The sequence below is a fragment of the Necator americanus genome, chromosome I, assembly GCF_031761385.1.
Source record: "Necator americanus strain Aroian chromosome I, whole genome shotgun sequence".
NCBI classification, from domain to species: Eukaryota; Metazoa; Nematoda; class Chromadorea; order Rhabditida; family Ancylostomatidae; genus Necator; species Necator americanus.
Window position 1 is genome coordinate 35,932,822 of NC_087371.1, and position 23,610 is coordinate 35,956,431.

A 23,610-nucleotide genomic window follows, 5' to 3' on the forward strand; every position below is an offset into this window, starting at 1 on the left:
GAGACCTAAATACAACTACTGGAGAACATAAACAGAAGTGCGCCATGAGTTTTCAAGACAAGAAAACATTTGAATTACTTTCGGATCTGTTTTTCCAGTTATTCTAATTTTTTTGCAAAAAAATTAAATCTAATATTCAGGTAAATTAAGTAATTTAATAAATTTAAATAGAGGAAAGAAAATTCTTTTGTGATTGTTCATAAAAGTAAAGGAAGTAGTTACAAGTAGTCTGAGTTCAGAGATACTTTTTGAGACAGTCGATCGTAATTTGAGCAGATATGGATATTTTCTGAAAAAGACAACATAAAAGTTGCTCTACAACTACATTTCTTAACCTCAATCATAACCTTGGATAAAACTTTTTCCTAGAAAACTGGAAGAATGAATTTAAATTTCACTAAACAAAAAATTTACTGCCCATATTACAGCGCTAGAACAGTCGGATGATACAAATTTTAGTGGTTCTAAACTTGGAGCAGCAGGGAAATATTGCTGAAAAATTAGATGAAGCGGCTATGGTGACAACAACCACACCTATTTGCAGTATATTTTGTTATAAATGACGTAAGCATAAGTTATAAGCTATAACCAAAGCTAAGACTATGCAATAAGAATCTAAACAAGAAAATCCTAAGAGAAGAATGTATCGTTTTCATTGCGTAGCCGCGGGAAACTCATTATCACAAGTTTTCTGTCGCGGCGGCACCACTTGTGAAGCACACGATCTACGGCGGTCCGCTTGGGTTAGCAGGACCGGCTGTGGGACACGAGAGACATGAGATTTGATTTGAGAATATTTAGAAGACCTTTAAAATGGCTAGTCACCATCTTTTCGCTTTTTTTCCTATTAAATCTATGAAGAGGCAATAAAAAAGATAAAGAATAACAGTTCCGTTTCTTAAATTAAAGAATAAAAGGATAAAGCAATCCGCTTGGGATGCGCCTCCATGTTCACTTCAACTCAGAATCGTTTGAGGTTTAGGAGCATGTAACTGGCCTAAACAATGACTCGTAGGGGCTATCCGACGGGTCAAGTCAGTGTTTTTATCCTCCCAGATCCCAATTTTCTTTCATCTTTCTATTCCATACCAATTTATCGACATGAAAAAGTTGGTTGGCACTAGCGCGGTTTCGAACCATTGATCGACTCTGTAGACAGCGGAACCTCTTACCGACTGCGCTACAGCCGCCTCATTTCTTACATTGTGTGTAGGAATTTTTATCGACTATTCCTTCGTTAATGTTAATAAAATTGAAATAAATTACCGTCAGATTAAACTGCAACTTCAGATCGTTTTCGCAGCACATACCTGCTTCTGTCTCAAACATGATTAGATCTATCTCAATAGTATTGACATTCCGAGTGCCAGAAAAATCTAGTTTCCAGGATTACGCTGGTAAACGTGAAAGAGCTATATTTATTGCTCTTACTGGTCAACTCTACCGTTGTCCGTCTTCTCTATATCATACTTATTTATTTGAAAAAAAAACAAAACAAGGAGAATACAACGGATTGTAACAGAATCTAAGATTCGCTACTTAGAGATCGGTCATCTTAACCTCACTAACAATGATAGATGACATATATGTATGTGCCAATCGAAGCAAAAAGTTTTCTAATCCCTTGCACTATACCCGTTAAACAAGGCAACTATTAGAGCTCACTAGAATCCTTTACATCTCAAGCATATGAACAAAATGATGTACTGGAATGAAATGAAACATATCATCGTTGGTTACGGAATCGGGCCAAACTTCGTCTTGGAACAAAGTTCTTCAGTTCTTCAAATTTATCGTGCGCATCTGTAGCATCCGATGCTAAGTCTTCCAGAATAGGAACGAACTGCTGAGTCATCTCCGGCGGAAGAGTACTCTGAACAGTAAGCATAAGAGTCCAAAAACCTTACCGAGTTACATCTACACCCTGAAAGAAATACTGTCTACACATAAAAGATTTGGTATAAATCCACGACGTTTTGCAGAAAAGCGATAAAACAGCATGCGAATAATGAAAGATCAGTACTGGGACCAACTGCAGGCGAGAGAAGAAGCATTTGCTTCTCCAAAGAAGACTTCGACAATAACAGGACAAACATTTCCCCTTCTCCGGGACCCAACTTTCTCACCCAAGTTCTCTACTTGAGTCACAGGATTTAACATCATCTTTATTTCGCTAACGTTAACTTTTCTTTCGTTCTTATACGCGTCAGAAATGCTGAATGGATCCTAGTTGAATTCGACGAAACCTGCTAAGAGATCTCTCTTGAGGTGAACCCGATAGGACGATTTTCATGAAAAGTGGAAGAAATCCTTGATGCTTCATTCATACTCAACGGAACGACTACATTCGAATACACTAGCTGTGTGTCTAAGTAGTGATGAAGGAATGTTCTGACTCCAGAGATGGGCTGAACGAAAAGGGTAGCTTAGGACTTGAGTGAAATATACCGCAAATAACTTGATTTAGCGCACACCTCCGAAGCCCCCTCCTTCGCTCCAGAAATTTGTTTTCTATTACTCGAGCGAGCAGGAACCAGTGAGCAACACTCACACCCAACAGAAACGAATGGTTATTTGGTGCTCACTTGAGTTAGTTCAATAGATTTTAATTAGTTAGTTAATTAATTAATTGGAACTTAATGTCAGAGCTTATTATGTAGACAACAAACTTAAATTCATGAAGAGGTTCAAAGCTGTGCAACTCACCAACTTCTGAAAGATGATTTCAAGTGATTTTTTGGCGGCATCAATGGGACAAACTGGTAAATCGCTAACACTTCGGGAAGAATTGGGAGTAGTCTTCGCGCTACGCTGACGTCTAAATCATAACTTTTCAAAGCAACCATTTTTCTAGAGATCGAACCTATACTTCAAATCGAACCCTCGTTTTCTTGTAGGTGAATGATCCTCATCGTTGTTTGTTAACTTTAACATAGGCGACGGTTTTATGTCCGGCGTATTATCACCGGTTTCGTCCTGCTCACTAACGTAAGGCATCTCATGCTGGAAAAGAATAATATGAAGGGAATCTGTACTAACCGTCTAAAAGTACCATTCACAGAGGTATTACCGTAGGTAGCAACAATTGTCAATCACAAGTTCCTCAAAAAGAAGGGAATGTTATGAGAATGAGTGCTAAGGGTTTCAATTACATTAATTATTAGCTGCTTAAACGAGTTAACAGCAGTGATCTTCGTCATATGCGCGTGTCAGGAGATGCAAACATTAACAAGTAGGAATGCTTCAACAGCGTAATAGCAGTAGCAGTAATCGTCTATTACATTTTTTTTTGGATCGTGTTTCGTATTTCTTTTTTATTCGTACTTATCCACAATTTTGAACGTATTGAGGAATATTGGATGCCACATTTACGTTACATCAACTGTTGCAGCATTCGTAACTGCTTATTCTAATCCATAAAAATCACGAGTAATGACTCTACAGTGCAACTTGTCGTCTGGAACGCATGGCTCCATGAAGTGCATATGTCTTCTCTAGCAGATCAATTGAAAAACTACTATTTCCTCAAGAACAGTATAGAAAATTGAAAAACGGCTACAAAAGTTCTTTAGTTCTTTAGAATGCACTACTATACAATAAGTTAGACTTTCTAACAACATCTGAGATGGCCACTCACGCTACTGAAGTAGTTATCCTCGATGGCTCGTTGCATTGCAGCGCTTCGTTTCCTCGTGCGAGGTGAATGCCATGTCCCAACAGCATTTGTATTCATGCGCTGACTTCCAGGACTAAAGCATCTGATAGGTGAACTTCTTCTTCTGTTTGAATCTGGAGTCCTTTTTCTTCTGCGCCTCACTTAAATTAAATCAACGTTTTCAGTGGATTATTCTCACACTCACTCAACCTTATGGAACCAACCGAACTTCTCCGCGTTGAAGAAGACGGCAGGTTCATCCATAGGCAAGCCATGCGAATGCACTGAACAGTACTCCACGATGAAAGTTCTGAATAAATCGGTTCATTCGTACAATTCAGATATCAATACTAAGGATTGTCTCCTTCATAACAGAAACCGAACCCGTCATCTTGTGGTATACGTCTTACGTAGGCGGTACAACTGATCAAAGGCCGTCCTTTTATCCCACGTTTGGCCAATTCCTCCGCTTGCCTACAACAAACTTTTTCCTACAGCTTGCACGCGTACAAGTTTTTCTTGAAGCAAACTGACGTTCCAGAGTTAGGTGGAAGAAAAGTGATAATAGAAATACTACTCACTTCACTCCACGTGCCACCATACAACACTGGAAAAAACGATACACACGTGAACCATCACGAGAGGTCCTTGTCTTAGTTCCAATAAACTTGATTCCGCCTTCCGATTGAATCCATTTGTAAAATTGCTGCACGAAAGATATAGTACCCAGAAGAAAAGGTTTCCGACAATATAGCAGTAAACACTAACGTCGAATTCCGTTTCAGATTTGACTAAAACTTCTTCAACTGGACAATCCAGACCATGCTCCTGCTCATAATGTTGACAAAGCATTCGGAAAGTTGGATAAAAAGCGAGGCACTGGCTACAGAAGGTACCATTATGTTTTGGGGGCAGATCCGCGACTTCAGCATTCTTCTAAAACTATGAAAACTTCTAACTTCTTCTAAAACTATGTATGTCATATGCCACATGTCATACATGTATATCAATGTAAAAGCACCAAACTAAATCTAAGTCATACGAAACCGAGACACTAGTATATTCTTTTTTGATTGAAATAATTACAACCAAAAGCATTTTTGAAGGTATATGGAAGAAAAAACCTACAATATCCTTTCCTTTGTCGCACCCAAGCAATTTGTGCCGGTCCTTTTGAGCTTCTGTTAGAAGTCCACGACAACCCAAACATGCGTATTTAGGAGGACATCGAAAAGCACCCATCCCCATCATATGACGTTGAGCTTTCACTGAAGCCATCACCGAAGCATGCTAAGAACACTTATGGCTGTGATATACTATGTTTTACAAACAGACATTATATAGAAAGCAACTACCTCACTCTGACGACCTTTTTTGACGTCTTCCACGAGAGTTTCCTCTTCAAAATGTTCTTCAGTGAGCTCCTCAAGATCCTATAACAAGTCAGGAATAATGAGAAACAATCAAATCGATACGTACAATTAGCTCTAGTTTTCCATACGAATAGAGATGGTTTGTTTCTAGAACAAGTTCCAGTCTAGTAGCTGCCACTACTGTAAAAGTATAACTGAAGTGTATCAGCACTGTATACTTATAACGGTACTTATAGACTACGTAATTAATCTGGAAAACATGTTGGGTCTCCTTTTCCTCAATGTTTTGGCGAACCCAATGAAAAGATGGGTTGTTAAGAGATGAAAACTCATACTTTCTAGCATGCATCATTTGCGCAGCTTACAATAATGACAAGTACCTTCGACCATTCATTACTTCCTTTTACTATACTATATACTAGTAAATACTAAGAGCAACACGTTGACTCGAAATATACCGTATGAATTTTCTTTTTCTTTATCTTATTAATGATCGTGCACACTTCTCTCAGAATTTACGCAATACTACACTGGCATAGATTGCAGTAGCAAATTTAGTCGTTGGTTGATTCTGTTTCAAATTCGAATATCTACTTCATATTTTTTGCTTTCGTACGAGCGATCTCCTTGTAAGAAAGAGAAAAAAACCTTCAAAACAAATCTCATCTGCTGCTGTGGAACGCCTCTACTTAACCTCTGTTTCAAACGAAATAAAGCTGATAGAAGTCTAGCCACCACTCTAAACTCACAGCCTCATCATGAGTGAGTCCGGCCACATCGACATCACTTCCTCCATTCCCTTCATCAGCTGCTTGAACTACCTAGACATGATTCTAAGAAGAAACAGCTATTGTTTCTGTTTGAACTCCCACATTCTGCACTACTGCAGAGAAATCACAACAAACCCCATCCATGTGCGCAGAAGGGTCTGCGGATGAAGTCCGCGTATCACCAAGTGTCATTCCCTACAAAGTTTGACGTTATTTATTTGAATCTTCAAATATCCATGATGAGATCGACGTAGAAATCGGCTCAACAACATACAACAACAACAACAAACTATTAAATTGACAATTTGATGAAGCGATGTCATAAATCCCTAAACCCGCGTGGTCACGTGAGCACAAAAAACCGGATGAGAGACGAGTTCTGTTGCAATTACAGTTATATCAAGAAGGTTACTGAAGAGTAGCAGTCAAACTAAAGCAATACAGTAAAATCTGAAACAAAAAAAGCTAAACTTTTGCAAGAGGAGTACATGCGAGTCTTCACGGAAAAAATAGCCGCGGCGCAAAAGACGAGCTGGCGCATCGCGACGAAATGGGCTGCGGGTGCGGCGCGGCGCATCCGACACTTCAAACGAAGCCCATCCAACCGATAAACATGCGGCTGATATTGTCCACGTTCGTGGCTTCCGTGAACAGTCGACGTACCTGAACGGCCCATCTCAGAAGAAATGGTAAGTCAGTGAGAAAAAGGTTTAACAAGGGTCACATTTTTCTAGTCTCAATTTTATCATTCCCAACAAACCACAAATCTCCGACAAACACCAGAAACTATCTTTTTTCGTTTTTTTTTTCTTTCTTTCTCTTTTTTTTTTCTGTGTGAGCGTGTTCAGGAAGAATAGAGATAGACTTAATAGGTGACTTTTGTAGAATAGTGCAGAAAGAATAAAGTGCTTGTATTGACGAAGTTCACTAGCCTTAAGTCTTACTTTAAACTACTTTTGCTCATCTAAGCATATCCCTGGATTTTTAAAGCTAGAATATGCCTAGTTTCAGCGTCTTTTACCAATTGTTCATGTACAAATGCCAAAATCTATAATAACAGCGGTTTCTCAATTTCTGCTGACCTGATTAACTGCCAGAATAAAACTATGGCGTGCTTCATGGACTAAAGTTTAGTAAGAATTGCTTCACCTGATGATGTACGTCCTGCTGTCCAAACGTATCGTCTGTCCCATTGAGTTTGTCTCGAAGTCTTGCAATAGCAGTTTCAGAGACGAATGAAGGCCGCTCACCGCTGCCTGAGTCTATCTCTTCAAAATTCGATATGGTCTCACGTAGCAGAACCGAAGCCAGTCCAAGGATGACCTGAAATCCAAGAAAAAAAAATCATCCGCCAATTCTCATTTCTCTACAGGATGCCTTACAGTTAACCAATGCGAAAGTATCACATGGTATCCATTTAAGAGACATTTAAGATCAGAACCTCAAGATGTTATTCAAATTATATCCTATGTCTATTCGGGGTATGAATCAAAATATATGGACCCAGTTCGCATTAAAAACAGCAGTCCATATACATTATGAGGACACTATTGACTAATCAGAGAAGTTTTGGTCATAGTTCTGGATCAGAGAGAGTTGAGTCAGGAAAGGTGTGGTGATTCATTTTCGGTGCGGGATGCAGCTTCTAATACATTTAACACAAACTTTTACTTTGAAGTTGACTGCGTTTCTCATAAAATGTATATTCAAAGATCGGTACTGCGTATCAAATATATTGGAGCACCCTGTAACTCGTAGCACCTACATGTTTGCTCTCGCGGAGCAATTGCATTGCGTAGATCGCTTGTTCTGCAAGTCGTCCTCCTGTACCTTCAATGAGCACAGGATCAAGAAGATCACGCGTCAAACGGAACGGCACTCTCTCAGGAATAGGTAACGTCCTCTTACTGTATTCTAAGATCATACCTGAAATCAAGCAAAAACATATTGTATGACATCGAAAACGTCTAGACAGTTCCCTGACAAAATTCGACAAGATAAAATATTTTCATTTAAACAAACTATAGCTGACCTAGGTCAATATGAACCAATTTACAAGTGTCCGTTTCAAACAACACATTACTGAGATGTCGATCACCCAGGCCCACCACGTATGTCACTAAATTCATTTGATATTATAGGTGTTAACGAATATACCGTCGCATACCAATACTCCATTGAGCTAAGCTTTTTCGATAGTTATCAATCATTCTTGTCCACTGAGGAACTGTGGTGTAGTTGCGATAGAAGAAATGCCTGAAAAGCATCGTTTGCATTGTCGGGAGTGTTGAAAAAATGGTTTTTTATTAGGGTCCCTACGAGAGTTTTTGATGGCACCATTAGTAGCCTGACGGCTTTTTCGCCGTCTTGATAGGCTTGAATAGAGGTTGAATGGAACAATTTCACATTTATTACGTCAAATGTCAGACTACTTGGGTAAATGTTTCGATAATCGTTCAAAGTAGTGAAAATGAAAGCCATGTATGCACACTGGAACTAATCTTACGTAGTGTTCTTACGGATGTGCGGCCGGTATGTATCCTCACCTGAACACTGGGTGGAATCTGGCACAGGCTTCGCGGAATACGGTTGATGCTTGATTTACTTGATTCCTTGCCACGTCCTTCAATTCGTTACGCATTCTCAAGGCGCTCTCGTCCTGTGGTTCTTCTTCAGCGTGTAAACCACCCAGCAAATCAAGCCCGCATAAAAGCTGTTCTAAAAAGCAATAAGTTCTAAAAATTCCAGTCAACGAAAAAAAATACCACATACTCAGCGAGACGGTTCCCTGACAAAATTCGATTATACCACATTTTGAATCAAGTGGAACCACCTGAAGAAGATAAATTTATCAATCGCCAGCAAAACAAGCGTACAAACTAGAAAAACAGGAGTAACCGAACCATATTAGCAATTTCATTATCAGTATAACAAAACTGAAGAAGATTTACCTTATACGTTCGAAGAAACGTTATGTCTTCACCATCATTCAGAATGCTGTTAACTATCGAAAAAAGCTGCTCGACGAGACAATCTTGTCGCACGTCCTCGCTCTAAAATATTAAGTTCCACTGTGAATTTCCTCAGCAAACACTTTCCTCCACCTTCCAGATGAGTTTATATAATTTTCCATCACTTCCTTTAGTTCCGAGTATTTTTGGTGCTGAAAGTCCATCAGCTTGTATACATACTCGCTCCATTGGTCCCCATTTAACAATATCAGCACCAGAATAGTCGCCTGGCATGCAAAACTAAAGAGGAAAACTTAAGCTTAAAATGTTTTTCACCTCAAGAATAATCCGTATACTGATAGGACCAATTTTAACATACCTTCTGCTCGATTATTGGTAGTGGAACACGTTGCAGAATATCGGTGAGTCTAACTATTGATAATTTATCCAACATTTCGTACTGAACTGCACAAAAAGCGAATAAACGAAAGTTTTCACCTCAAAAAAAAGATATTCAGCTATACATACCTGCAGTGCTTCCCTTGATCTGGCGCTTATTAAAAAATCGTGCATCATTAACATTTGCAGAAACAAATTGCATATAAGCAACATGCGCAACGGTCATTTCCTCGATAATTTGGTGGAGACGAGACTTGGCAGATTTGTCCGGAACTCGACGTTCTGCCTCTTCGAGAATGGTCTCCACAATAGGAGCGTAATTCTAGAACGTGTACAAACTTCCATCAACCAAACAGATACCAAGAACTTTCAAAATATACCTCATTGAATTTGTACATGAGTACTGTATGCAGGACATGATAGGGGTATGCAATGATGAGTTTCACTATCATCTGAAAAAATCCCTATTCTGTTAAATCTAAGCATTTCCCTACAGAAAATTGTGACAAAATCCTTGTCGTGCACAAGGTCACGTTCCAGAGAATCACTGAAAACGTCCCCAAAATGACAATGAAAACGTGTACCGTTCTTATAACAGGTGCTAGAATACTCTTGCTGAAACAGTGGTTCATAATATGGCCGACAACCGGTATCCAGACAGCTGGTACCATACCATTAGCGACATACATCTAAAATTATTCGTGTATAACTTCACGACTTCCTTAATAATTTAAGACGAACAAACCCTGAATGCTTTGACAACATCTTTTTCTTTGTCAAAACGGAAGATCACATCTATGAGTGGGAAAATGTGCCTTAAGATGGCGTCAGTTCGAAGCTTAGGCTGATGCGGTTGCTTGATGTAAGGTTCCGAAAGGAGCTCTGCAATAGTACAACCAGTTTTCTGTAGTTCAAAGAGAGCAACCGAATGATCACTGACAATTCTCAATAATAAAAAACAATACAAAACACTGATGCGGTACTCACTTACCCAGAGCTTCGAGACCGGCGGACACAGTACCCACTGCCGATAAAATTAGTTTCCGCTTAATTGTCTCCACAGCTTCTCTTTCACACTTCAATTCACATTCAATGCGTCGCGAAGCATGCGTTGGCGGCCTATTAAATTCACATATTATCTTTGTAGCAACAAGCGAAAGAAAATTACCCTTGCGAGGCTATGCTACGCTGTCTCGTCCACTCGCTGATTGCATTCTGTCGCATTCGGAACGCTCTTGACTCCATGTGTTCCTCAATCCCAGTGAGTTGACGTGCTGCTAGACGATGGAGTAGCATAAGTATTCGAAGATGTGAATCAGAATAAACTGCTGACTTGGCAATGTTATCGAGGCCCTACAAGTAATTCTCTCTAGTTACACCTTGACGGAGCTTCCAAAAAAATCTTTCGGTCTGAAGATAAAAGGAAGTCATCAATGGGACCCATTCTTACGGTTGTAAATAAATTCAACACATGTTTTTTTAAAAGAGAAGAATAAAACAAATCATAGCATATAAAAATAAAGAAAAGGAGACTGGTAGAAAGTTTGACTTCCTATTTTCATCAAGTGGACATCTCTATGAATAAAACAGTACAGTGACGTACATTTTGTAGCAGAATGAGTGCTTCATCCAACATATTTTTATGATCCGCAAGTAACTTGGCCAGCAGGCAACGTGCTTCAATTGCGATTGCATTCTGGGAAATTCCTCTGAATGCAGAAAAACAGTAGCAAATAATAAGAATTAAACAATAATTAGAATGAAAAAGCAATATTCTTTGGTTGACAGCGATAAAGGGTCTTAACTTACGAAGATTGAAGAAGAATACGCAATAGATGTTCCGCCGTGTTGTGTTCTCCTTTGGCGATCAAGGTCCTGCATTTCTCGACAGTCAACCAATCCCCGGTGCAATATCTCAGTAACGACAGACATGGCTAAAAGATTATTGGCTAGTCAACTGAGGCACCAGAGAGGCGTGCTTTCTTTACGAATTTTGCTACTTATTAGTGGTTTTGATTGTATGAATAGCACAAGCATAATTGTAAAAAAATTGCACAACTCACTACAAAAGCATGGAGATTAGCAAATCTGTTGGATAACTCTGAAATGGCCACGCTCATTTCTTTCGTACACATCTGTGTAACGTCTTTCAAGTCACGTAGTCGAGAAAATCGGGACAGATAAATAGTGAAAATTATTAGGTGATTGATTGACAATGCCTGAAAGAATGCACAAAGGTGTCTGTTAAGGATTGTTTGAGCAAGAATCGTGGTCCCAAAATACCTTAAGGTCCTCAACGGTAATGCGACTCTTCAGATGTATAACCGAAAAATCACGGAGGTTATTGAGTGTCGTGGGATTGGGTAGTTCGCATTCGACAGTGTCCGCACATTCAATGGTTCTTAAAGAAATCTACGTACTAAACATGTTTCTTTACATGAAAAAAATTAACACACGCAAAAAAATACTTTACACGCAGTTTCTTATATAATCGTATTCATCGTTCAGGGAATACTCACTCTAAAAATGCAGCCAGTTCAGTGGCTCGTGAAGAACACTGCGCAGCGGAGTACAAGAACGCAAACAACCGTTCTTCATGAGATAACAATCTGAAACAAACAAATGCAGATGTGAAGTCAATTCTGAATCAATCCTTACAATCACTTTTTCGGATAGCTGATCTCAGTCCATTGATCTCTGCGGATCGCAAGTGCATATTTCAGCTCTCGACAATTGCCGGAATATGCGATTCCACTAAAAATCTTAGGCTACAAAAGTTTCTAATGAAAAATCGGCACCACTCACCAATACGTATACGCATCTAAAAGATCCTTCGAAGAAGCTTTGGGATTTGAAATTATGTCCAGCCAATCCAATCGAGCTCTTGAAAAAAGTACGCGCACATTGTCGTCATTCTGGAAACACTATCAAAAATCAGTACATATGAATATGCAATCTTTCAAACAGTAGGATTTTTCAAATAGGTAACAGTGAAATAATGATTGTCTGTTGTTTCAGACCAACAAAAAAGAATATTTAGAAAAGAAATTCAAGTAAGAAGATTGTAAAGAGAGTAATTCCAGAAGGTGCAGAGCTAATAAATTCGACTCAAACGTTAATTCATCATAAGCCTTCAGTGATTTACCTCGTTCAAAAAGAAAACGTACTTGCAACTCTGTCGGCAATGCTCTTAAGGCTGACGTTGACCCGAAAGAAAGGAAGATCCTCTTCAGAAGCTCGAGAAATTCCCCATTGTCAATTTTTACACCGTCAAAAGCAGCCAAATGGCGTGCTCCTTGATGAGATATGATCCTTAATCAAAAAGAGAACACAATAAGATACAGATCTCACAGTAACGCTTAACAAACTCACGCATCGTAGAGAATGTTGGCGACAGCGAAGGCGTATTTTGGAAGATTAGATAACAAACAACATTTAATGAGAGCGCACATCCCATCAAAATAGAAATTGTAGTCTAATTTTACTTGAGAAAGGCGATGAAGACCTATTCCATCTACACATTCTGCCAAGCAATGTGCCATTCTTAATATAGATGACTTTTGCACAGGATGGGTTTCTGCAAGAAACAGATATAAAACGGAGAAAAACTGAATGGTACGCTTTTGAAAAATCTACGAAATGTAGGCATAACTCAAAACGAGGACGAAACGGCACACTATGCAGGACCAAACGAAATTTTCACTAAAACAGTTCTCAAGGGAAGATTTTTTGCCTCAAGCGCGTCCAAAAAGTAATTGTAAGAGAAAAACCACCTAGAATACTCGTTGGTTTCTTCTTTATCAGAAAACAAACCTGTTGACATAATGAGAACTGCATAGTGTAGTACTATTCGGATAGCTGCTTCCGCATTCGAATCATCCATAGCCAAAACGAATGGCATTAGTATCTGGCACAGCTTAGGCTAAAAACAGTTCTAAAATGATGAAGACCGACCGTAAAAGTGGATAACAGAAAAGAGGTTGCGACTGACTAGACAACATGCATATTTGCTTATCAAACAGAATAAAGAATTAGTGCTATCGGCAGCGCAGATGGGATCGCGGTTCAGCATAATTTCCGTTGAACTGCGGCTGAAGTCCGTCGAATTTTCATCAGTTTCCAGCGGCACAAGTTCACGATACATTGAGATAATCAAACGTGAAACAAAGTCGGTTTCCCTGTGCTGCAAAAAGAGAAAAATACGATGTAAACGATAAGGAAGGATTTATTGAGAGGAGACAAACCGAATTATGACCAACTGCTCGAGGGCGAAGAATAGCCAAATTACGAAAAGCTTCGCACGAAAGAATACGTAAACAACTTATAAACACCTCAGCTGATTCTAATCTGTAAAAGAGAAAAGAGGTATATTCAAAAAAAAAAACTTGAGCGTTCGATTATTAATATGCGGTTGAGAAACACTAAAGATTACTATATAATCATTATCATCGTCCCACCTGTGATCAGTTACAACCAAATGGCAATAATCGCGTACATTATCAATGGCATAATGACACTCCAGCTTCCGACAAGGTACTACGCTCGAGTCACCAAATGACGACATAATACAAGCTAAATAAGGGCGAGCGGAAGGCAGTACATCCCAAACTAACGTTAGGCGAGACAAAATCTCTGAAAAGATATAAAAAGATAGAGAAGTTATTTAAGAAATTTATCGTGTCAAAAAGTAACCCATAAGTTTTATTTCGAACTTTTTTGGAAAAAAAAACCGCAACAAACTAATCAATAATATACTCTTCCTTATTGTTTATGATTTGTGACCATCGTTTAATGAAGTTTCCGACGCCTCACCTTATTCTCTTAAAGTTTCTTTTTTTCACTCTTTCAGTTTTTCCTAACAGTTTCGGCGACCTCATTACGGATTGAATGCAGAAGCAAATGGTGTTGAAAATGCTAAATTTTGTGCGAAAAAATTAATGGAATGAAAAAATCAAAACATGCTGTTTTTTAGGGCAGAAAAAAATTTCCCAATTATCATAAAAGATCTTCTCTATCTTCTTTTAATTTCTGCGATCGTTTCTAAATTTGAAAAAAAGCTCATGAACTAACTCAATCTTCATCCCGATAAAAGAAAATTATTCATGTGAATAAAACTTGCTATTTATGACAGAATCGTCTGCTTTGCTTTGGGGTTTTGGTTGAAGCTCCACAAAACTGCGCATACATTTCCAGAATTCATCGCAGTGGAAAACCCGAACATCCTAGATGCAACAAATTAATTTACCAGTAAAAAAAAACTTTTGGGAACAGAAATCGTACCTACCTCAACTACCCCTCTGCAGCAAATATCTTCAACTGCGAAGCCGAAAAGCTCCTCTGCAGTGTCTGGATCTTTCGAATTCAGACCACTTACACTGTATCTCAGATATACGATCTCGTCAGCAGAAAAACAACCGAATTGGCTGACGAGTTGAAGAATTCCATCCACTTCTCCGGGAGTTCTTCAAAATAAAACATTCCAACACAAAATAAGAAAATAAAGGAAAAAACAGATAAATATGTACCTCTTGGCAACGAAATGAAGTATTGAGGAAATAACCGAGTAAAGAGTAAGAAGGAATCCCTGAGCCATACTGGCATTAACAGACTGCAAGTGCCCACTAGAAGCAACAAAGCGAAGATTATGAAGTAGAAGATAATATTCCTTTCGTCTGATACTTAATTTACCCTAAAAAGAAGTAGATCAATTTGAAGAAATTTCAACGGAGAAAAGAAAGGAAAAAAAGCGAATCCACTGGTAAAGAAAAAAGATACTGTTTTTCAAAAATCTTAACTTGTAAGACTAACTTAGAATCGGAGGGGGGGGTACTTATAATCAATACGGAATGTCTTCAACCGGATTGACGGAACGTTTAACGACGAAATGGCCACAATCCACGTTCTTCCCCTATTTCATACACACCCCTTTGCGCTGCTTCAAAAGAAAAAAACATCGTAGTTGCACAGTTGAAGAAATCCGTGCGTGCGATATTTGTGATCAGCGAAGCAGAAAAGATCTCCAAAAGAATGTGACATTTCCTACAAATTAAAAAGCACCAAAATTTAAAACGAGTTTCTAAAAGATGATAATTAGACAAGTAAACTCACAGCTTTCCATAAACTTGTTAGAAGCATGTGTGGTTCATCTAACAATTGTTTCCAGAAGCTGGACACGAAGAAATTCTTATGTCTGAACAACATATTTCCGTAATTACATCTACCAGTCTGAACATCCGGCTAACTCCGGACTTCGGACTTCCAGAAGCGCTCGCTTTTTTGAAATTTAAAAATTCATAAAGGGGCTTTTTCCACGATTTCTGCCGAAGAATTGAGAACGTTTTCTTCCAATTTTTTTGATTTCGTAATTTTCTTCTGATTTGTTCTTTGACTTCGTAAAAGATTCCGTTATCCTCTTGCTAAAAGTGTCACTACTACATTTAAAGATGATTTTAAACCTGTACTTCGCCAACAGTTTGAAAACAATATTCAAACTACTAGTTTTTCTCTTCCTTTCCCCAACAGTTAACAGAAAATCTTGTGCTAACATGAACGACTTGGACGTCATCATAATTACAAGGATAATTGTCCTCTGTTAGATCATATAATCTAGTACCTACTACTCAAACAGCCCTCTCCATGATTGTTTCCAATTTCTGAAGGAAGGATCTTGCTAGAAAAGAGTAAAATGCAATAAAAATGCGCTAACCGGTCATCAATGTATAAGAAAAATGCAGCGGTGAAATGTTCGATATTCAGTATTTTCGGTTTCCTTGTACGAAAACATTCAACAAGTTGTTCACTGCGAAGCGAAGAGAGAACACTGAAAACACATTGATTATGCGAAATTAGAAAGCGGATGAAGCTACAAGCATGTTATCACTTACTTTAAATGAGGAACCCGTTCTGTGTATGGCTGTGCAAGCATGATTGAATTACAGTGACAATCAAATAACAATCCGAAATCGGGGATCAGCTGTTCACATGCCTTAAAGTTCAAAAACAATGAAAAAAAACAGTAAGAATAATCGAAACTTAGTGATTAGACCTGCATAACATTTTCATTCCTGACTACAGCAACAAGAATCAAACTATGTAGATGAAACAACACGGGATCATTAATAATAACTCGAATAAGTTTCTGCAAGCAAATTCCATAAGCAAAATAACTCTTTACGCCGTTTAAAAATGAGGAAATTTTGCGGGATCGAATTTCAAATTTGCAAAAAAACAAATTTATACCGTAACCAACACAACATTCGACCCAGCTCGCTCCAACAGCTTAAGAACATGCTCCCAATTAAGAAGTGAATGGGAAAGAAAACCAAGGTAGCGAATCACATGAGCGGAGCCGATGCGATTAAAATCCACAGCTTCGCATTCACCAGGCTGAAAATTCCATGAAATGTTTCCGGAAAATTATAAGATACATGCTGATTCTAGACACATGAGTAATAGAGCACAAATAGACACATCTGAGCAAGATTTCATTAGAGTTATAGATATAAGCCCAATTAATATTGGAAGATAAAGAGACCTCTTAAATACTGAATTCCCAAGAGCGCAAACAGTTACTGAACTCGATAAACACTACTAGAGGCTCCCTAAGAACACCTATCACCTGTCAGGACAAAGTTGGGCATACTACAATTATTCCACATACGCCATCACAGTGATTCTTCTTTTCTTGCTTAAGGCAGGAATAGGCTAAGACAAACTGCTGATCGTTCAACTCGTCTAGCGTTTACTATTTCGACCCCTCATTTTGCCAAACGGAGATTACGACAAAAAGAAATTCTCCATTTTGCTGTATATATATATATATCTTTTCGTTCCTTCACCTCACATGACCTCAGGTTGTACATGCTTAGAAGTCGACGATATATTCCAGCTTCGTTGACGTCATACTCACCGGCAATAAGATCTTCATCAATGATTTCTCTGAATTTAGCGAAATAAGGTGACCTATAACGAAAAATAGAAGTGAACGCACGATATTTTCCGCACAAGACGTTGCCTCGACCCTCTGTCAATGATGCCAGCACATTCATCCAAAAGCAGCAGGAGATCTGGAACTGTATCCACCTCTGCAGTGAAACGTTCCAGAAGATTACCAGCAGCCTTTCTAACGTCCATGCTGTCGCTAACAATGAGATGTTTTTCGATACCCCGCATTACGTCTCTCTGAAGTAGGCTACAAAAGGTTAAGTGCGATTAAAATTTGAAAAAAAAATACAACGCCAGGAGAAGTTTTCGAACTTCTGTGCGGAACAGATGACTGAGATTCAGACGTTCTCTGCCTTTTTGATGTCACGTCTGAGAATGAGAGAAAGTGATAAAGTAAGCCCAATCATTATTTCCGTAAAAATTTGAAATTCTTTCATCACCAGTGAGAATAACTTCAGTTCCCGCATGAATTTTTCAAAAAAAAAAACCAAAAAATCAAACAGAACATCCGCAGTTCTGCTGTATTCCTAAATGATGACGCTGCATATAAAGAGAAACGTTGTACTTACTATTATTTCAGCGGAAACATTGAGTTCTACAGGCTGCATCACCAAATATGCACCAAGAGCTGGAAAGTCAGAGAGACGAGATGATAAAATGTACAGGACGTCTGATGAGATCAAACTAGGATGAACGTTATGGAGCTTAATATGCGCCAATAAACTCGGCTCGGCGTTACGGATCAGCTCGCGCATACGGTCTCCCATCACCTAGGTGGAGGAGAGAATTCGTGAGGAAAAAATGGGTACATAGCTTACTTTGGTTAAAACTGTGCACTGGGATTCGAAAAGAACGTTTAGCTTCGACCGAAACATTAAATAGGAGCACCATAACGAGATTTCCGCTGCTGATGTCAGCTCTGAAGATGATATACGCCATCAGAAAAATTTCAACGTTTCTAACATTGCAAAACTTGACAAAAAATGGAGGCTTCTAACCGTGAGCTGTCCAAATTTCTTCAAATAATTGAGATATATAGGACAAAAGTTCAGGAATAACCATAACAGGAAATCTTGAGATCTTTGCCTCGGGACAAGAACGTATTTCCGACAACTCGAACAGCTCCAAGTCTCGTTCAATCCCCAGCTTTGCTAAAAATGGAGAAGACTTAAAATCGGAAAATCTAACACGGGGTACAATGAAGGGGTGAAGACTTGCCAGGCAATGAGCGCTTAAACTTTCGCGATCTTTGCGGGTGAAGATGGCACAGCACATACAGGGGCTCCGATAGGTCGCACTGAGTTCCGGCGTGTGAAATTAGCCACTCAGCTACTTGGCATCGAAACCTACGTTCGAAACACTTATTTATACGATGGAAAACAAGAGATTAAATCGAAAATGAGAGTCAAAATAGTGAATGAACCTCCACTGATCTATTCCCCTTCTCTTCTCGCTTACGCCAGGAAAAGGTCTCAATTCATCAAATTCTAGCTCAGTAAGAACATAAGTGATCATTTCATAGAATATCGGCCCATGAGGAGAGGAACTCCGAGATAAAACATCACAAATTGCTTCTGTGAGGTCGTCGTCTTCTCCAATTAGCTGGAAATAGCAAATAAATATTTGAACAACACATGTCTAGCTGTCTGCTGCTGCAGATCTAGCTAAATTGTACGTTATCAGCTAAAGTAACATTAAAAAACATACAGACTTGAACCTCTGGAGAATAGATATCATCAGTAAGCATGAAGCGTCAAAACCACAGCCAGCATGAGCCGATGTCAGGGCAAATTTCCACAGATTCTTTGCAGTTTGTAACCCATTCTAAAAACGGATAGGTTTCTCCAGTAATTGTAAATTAGTAGACAGGAAAGTAGAATAGTGTGCGACCTCCGAGTTCGAGTCACAAAGTCGATCAAATGCACCTATCCTTAGAAGATCCTTCAACAGCTGACAGTAGGAAGGCAATTGCCAGTTACTGTAATTTCTATTCTCTAAATTCCTTGGGCATATGTACAGTAACTATGCAACAAACAAATCTGACAATTTGATACGATCCCTAGCAATCCATAGTTTTGCAGCCATCGAAGCAAGATAATCAGCATCAATACGGTGAGACCAACGTGATGTAATCTCATATGCAAGAAGAAGGCAAGAAACAACAAAATGAGGACGGTCTTTGTAGCTGACCCCTTCAGGTAAAGACCACTCAGTTATCATCTGGAAGGTGAACATCACCGATATTAACGATAATAGTTGTATTCAAATCTCTTCAAAGACAAACTTCAAGCACAGACTCTTCTTTTCTCCTTTTCGAATGTTGTGTAAAAACTGCTACGGTAGCATCCATAGTCTCAGAACTATTCGTAGCTATGACATGAGCAATGACAAGCAGTCTAAATGTAAAGCTCGTAGATATTGTTGGAAAGTTTCCTTGACAAGTGTTATGAAATGACTAAAATCATGTATCCTATTGTTTTACTTCTTTAAAGTTCATAAAATTATTTCAACAGCTCGTAGAGCGCAATGCGGACGCAAGTATAAACGGATCTACCATGTTAGTGCGGAGAACACGCTGTACGCATCAAAGCGATGCAGCAAACGCTTTTTACATCCAGATTTGGTCAATATAAGCAATTTTCAGTGGATCTATCCCGATACCTCCAGAATACTAGAATTTTCCAAAAAAAAAAAACCTTTAACATTAGGATGTCTTTACAACACTAACCTATTTACGAACATAATGTTGTACGTCAAAATCATTTCTGAGAAAGTCGGAGAGGTATAGTATTCGTATTAATTGTTACAATAATCTAACATGTTTTACCTCGCAAACAAAGGAACATAATCCATTTTAAGCTCGTAGTCGATGCGACTAAGCGAAAGTGAAAACAGTGCTCTGAATAAATGGCAAATCTTACCACAACAAAGACATAACACAACACACAGATATAGAAGAAATACTCACCTTTGGAGCACCTCACAGGCGTTTTGTGCGAGGACGTATGCCTCTTTCGGTACCAGACAGCTAGCTTTGCAATCTGGTATAGCCAAATGGAATAATCGATCAAAGAATGTCCAAGCGCTTCCCTAAATATGAAAATAATGCTTATTTCAGCTCAGAAAATTAGTCAAATGGAATATTGAGGAAAAAAACTCCAGAGAAGAGTGGAAAAGGTCATACCAAATCATTGACAGATGCTGACGAGAAGTCGAGTTTTTCAACGAGCAATGAAGCGAATGGGATACAGTGCTGGAGAATGACTTCCCTGCATTCTATGCCCCAATCATCAATGACTAATGAAAGAAGGTCAAGTGCGTATTCAATCTGACCACTCCATCTGAAGTTACTTTGAGTAGAAACAGTTTTAAATCTTTTCTGCTAGTAACATGGGTTGAAATGTAGAGCGTGGAGCTAAATGTTGACTACTTAGATAATAAAAAACTTTGGCACTTCATGGGTGTGCAACGACGCTGAGTGGTTGCGAATTCTTACTTCAAAGTTCCGTTCCCGTGCAAACCTCCGACTTTGAAGGAATAGAAGTAGCATAAGAGAGACATGATATCTCAAGGTGACCGGTCACTTAATGGAAGAAGTCTACCTATTCTCAAAAAAACATTCCTACTGTTTTTTAAGAATATTTTATCGAAATTCAGCGTATAAGATAGACTGTGGGAAACCTCAATAATAAAAAACCAAGAAAAGGATGAAAACGCGCTGCATTGCTTCCGGAACGGAAGTTGTACACTAAGATTACAAAACTAAAATTAATGCTACACTCACATGGAAGAATCCCCTTTCTTTGCTGCTTCGAAAAACTTTACAATCATTTCTGCAACAAGTTTCCGACCGCTTTCGCCATCTACCATGGTAGTTTTATTGATATGCTTGAGAATGCTCCGAGCAATTCGCAAATAATTTCCGCATGACTTTCCATTAGTGTCTATGACAGTTGGTAAACGAAGCCACACCAACGACCAGATATCTGCAACTTTGTATCCTCAACACAGTTAGTCAAACAATTCCAGAAAGAAGTTGGAAAATTGGATCTGTATCGTTACTAGCAATTAAAAAAATAAAGCGATATAAAATAAAAGGAATAAAAAATATAGACCATTACACTGACATTATGTAAATTTGTATTTGTACCAATTAAAATACGACGGGGTTACATTAATATATAAATTAAAATACATAAAACGCCATGTAGTATTACCTTTCACATGTGCCGGGGCGATGAAGCATGTGGAGGTAGTGACAAATTTAGCCAGAACATTAGTCACATCGTTTTCTACCCAGCTTTGAGACTCTGCGAACCGGCTTTTAAGTACAGCGAAGATAAAATTGAAGAAATCTAGATACTCAGAACACAGCAACCGCTCTGAAAAACAAGCTGCGTAGTACACAGAAGTTCTCGCATAATATACAACAAGCAAAATAGGCGACTGAGTGACAAATAAAAAAAAGCTTCACTAACTGTCGCATAACTTATTCAGAACATTAACTGTTAGTTCCAAGCTACATGTCTTCCAGGATGAGTAAGTTTTATTGACTTTCTGCGCGTTTTCTTCAACCTCCTAAAAGTCAACTGATTTAATTAATTCGGCTTAGTCTAATCTAGGTACACATGTGGACCGTCAGAGTAGGCTAACATCTGAGTCCGTATTATAAGATGTTGTGGACCTTTCCTATTCCACAGAGAGCCGCATTGACAGTAAGGCGTTTAGGCAGTATGTCATGAATTTCTATGGCATGTTGCAGTTGAAGCATCCAACCGTGATTATTATCGCAGTCAAAAAATTGAACAAAAAAAAACTCACATTCAGGGCAAGCGCACATAGGTCTTTTACTAACGAACCACGGGGATAAACTTCATTGTCCAATCCAGAGGTATAAAAAGGCAAGCAATTTGAGACAATGGTAGCGATATCCCGCTTAGCGGCCTAAAATCACTGACTTTTCAACGAACACGATTCCACTACTTCTTATCTTTATCTATCAGCAAAAAAAGGAAGATTAATCCCATAATCTGAGATGCAAATAAAGCACTCCATAATACTTAGACAGATTCGAACATGTGGGAAAATCGTAATGTGCAACGTATAGCTGGGATGGGAATAGCACAGTGGTAAAGTGTTCACATTGCGTTTCCATAGTTGAGGGTTCGAGACAGTCAGAAATCAAGTTGGCCTTTCATCAGACCCTCAGATCGAAAAGGCATTGACGTGATACATCAATACCATCGCAGTTCCATTCATAGACTACAGACACGGTTCATGAAAACTCTACGGTACTGAGTTGCAATCGAACGGCTGGCGCATTCAAGAGAGATGATCAACGGGAGGTGCGCTTTATTCTTTATGATTGGGGCTAGTTGTGAGGTTATTCGGCGCTACTCCAATTGAACTGTACTTTTGAACACAAAACGTCCATAAAGCACAAAAACAGTTCTTAAGTGATGGTTTTCCAAATTGAAAAGCATTTGAGAAGGCAACAGTTCATCAATTGGCAGGTGGCTACCGGCAGTGAACAGCTGAGAAACCGTAGGCCCTAAAACCCAAACATTAGCCTTCGAGGAGCCATGACATGTAGGGTAAAACTATAATACTATAATAAAAAAGGAAGATAGTGCTGAAACTACTAATGTTTTAGCTCTTAATAGCTTTAACCTATATGCAACGGATTCTTGGAGACCACTGCATAAGTTTTCGGGATCGACTTCCTAAATATTCAATTCCAGTGTCGATTGATGAACTATCGCTTTCTCAAATGGGAAAGACATTTATCTCTAAAGAACGGTTTTTGTGGTCTATGGACATCTTGCGCTCGAAAGTACAGTTCAACTAGAGCAGCGTTGCGTGACTCGATCCTCTCCACAACTATTTTTGACAAGTTCAATCATCTCCACTAGCTATTGCCAGCCGGCTGGGGTAAAGTGTCGTTGGGGTGGGGGAATCAATTGGGGTCCTAAGGTCTAACTAAGACAAAAAAGTAAGTTAGAGCTTCAGGAAATAAGGGCGCCACTGAATGCCCCCTCCCCCCTCCCTTACGACATTTTTCCCGCCGACTGCCGCCCCATGACGAATGCCTATTAAAAGCGAAAGCAACAAAGTTGGGGCATCACCGCCAAAACGGTGCCCAACAGTAACGCAAGGTAGTATAACGAAAATCAATAAACTACCTCACCTCACGCTCTCCAACCTTCTTGATCTTCTTATCCAATAACCCGTGTATCAACCTGGATAATTGTGGAAGACCGTTAAGAGCGTGCTCTACCGACAATGGCTGCCCATCAGTTAACATTTCATATCTAAAGGAGGTTAGAGAATAAAGACAACTCTGGCCGATTGGAAAACTACGAGGTAATCAGAAAAAGAGAAAGTTAGTTTCAAAAGGGAGTAGTTTTCAGCTGACTCAAATGATTTGAAGCCTCATATCTGCAAAAATACGTCCCTCTCACGTAAAATTACGTACTTAGGCTACACCTGACGACGTCACCCACAGGTCACTGCACTTC

General features: G+C 39.0%; 2 protein-coding genes across 4 annotated transcripts; both read right to left on the bottom strand.

Annotated features, from left to right (window-relative positions):
* Positions 1-1,726: 1,726 nt before the first annotated feature.
* On the bottom strand, positions 1,727-5,990 carry RB195_007924 (uncharacterized protein; the record flags this gene model as incomplete). Of its 3 annotated transcripts, none has more annotated exons than XM_064181825.1 (13): positions 1,727-1,873; positions 2,707-2,712; positions 2,776-2,818; positions 2,882-3,003; positions 3,638-3,816; positions 3,880-3,965; positions 4,040-4,129; positions 4,237-4,361; positions 4,424-4,591; positions 4,784-4,945; positions 5,011-5,088; positions 5,778-5,849; positions 5,934-5,990. In XM_064181825.1, the coding sequence occupies 13 exons, from the start codon at positions 5,988-5,990 to the stop codon at positions 1,727-1,729; spliced, it is 1,335 nt and encodes a 444-aa protein (XP_064038582.1). The 3 variants fall into 3 exon arrangements, with proteins under 3 accessions (XP_064038582.1, XP_064038584.1, XP_064038583.1); XM_064181824.1 differs by having other exon boundaries at positions 5,901-5,990; XM_064181823.1 differs by having other exon boundaries at positions 2,707-2,818.
* A 393-nt stretch (positions 5,991-6,383) lies between these two features.
* Positions 6,384-23,396, bottom strand: RB195_007925 (uncharacterized protein; the record flags this gene model as incomplete). The annotated part of the gene is made up of 56 exons (XM_064181826.1): positions 6,384-6,461; positions 6,948-7,121; positions 7,564-7,724; positions 7,831-7,917; positions 7,966-8,054; positions 8,345-8,516; positions 8,571-8,631; positions 8,750-8,851; positions 8,903-9,049; positions 9,129-9,214; positions 9,278-9,470; positions 9,529-9,600; positions 9,733-9,837; positions 9,894-10,030; positions 10,140-10,267; positions 10,317-10,501; positions 10,752-10,857; positions 10,958-11,082; positions 11,212-11,367; positions 11,432-11,549; positions 11,668-11,757; positions 11,813-11,902; positions 11,954-12,063; positions 12,316-12,460; positions 12,521-12,725; positions 12,962-13,070; positions 13,140-13,331; positions 13,393-13,495; positions 13,606-13,780; positions 14,268-14,370; positions 14,433-14,610; positions 14,674-14,837; positions 15,257-15,338; positions 15,855-15,968; positions 16,033-16,133; positions 16,194-16,286; positions 16,388-16,534; positions 16,987-17,086; positions 17,139-17,329; positions 17,662-17,862; positions 17,911-18,011; positions 18,091-18,243; positions 18,311-18,438; positions 18,516-18,694; positions 18,800-18,916; positions 18,983-19,070; positions 19,137-19,312; positions 19,377-19,488; positions 19,920-19,991; positions 20,061-20,182; positions 20,277-20,433; positions 20,877-21,078; positions 21,310-21,474; positions 21,571-21,670; positions 21,914-22,036; positions 23,280-23,396. The coding sequence occupies 56 exons, from the start codon at positions 23,394-23,396 to the stop codon at positions 6,384-6,386; spliced, it is 7,287 nt and encodes a 2,428-aa protein (XP_064038585.1).
* Positions 23,397-23,610: the final 214 nt, after the last annotated feature.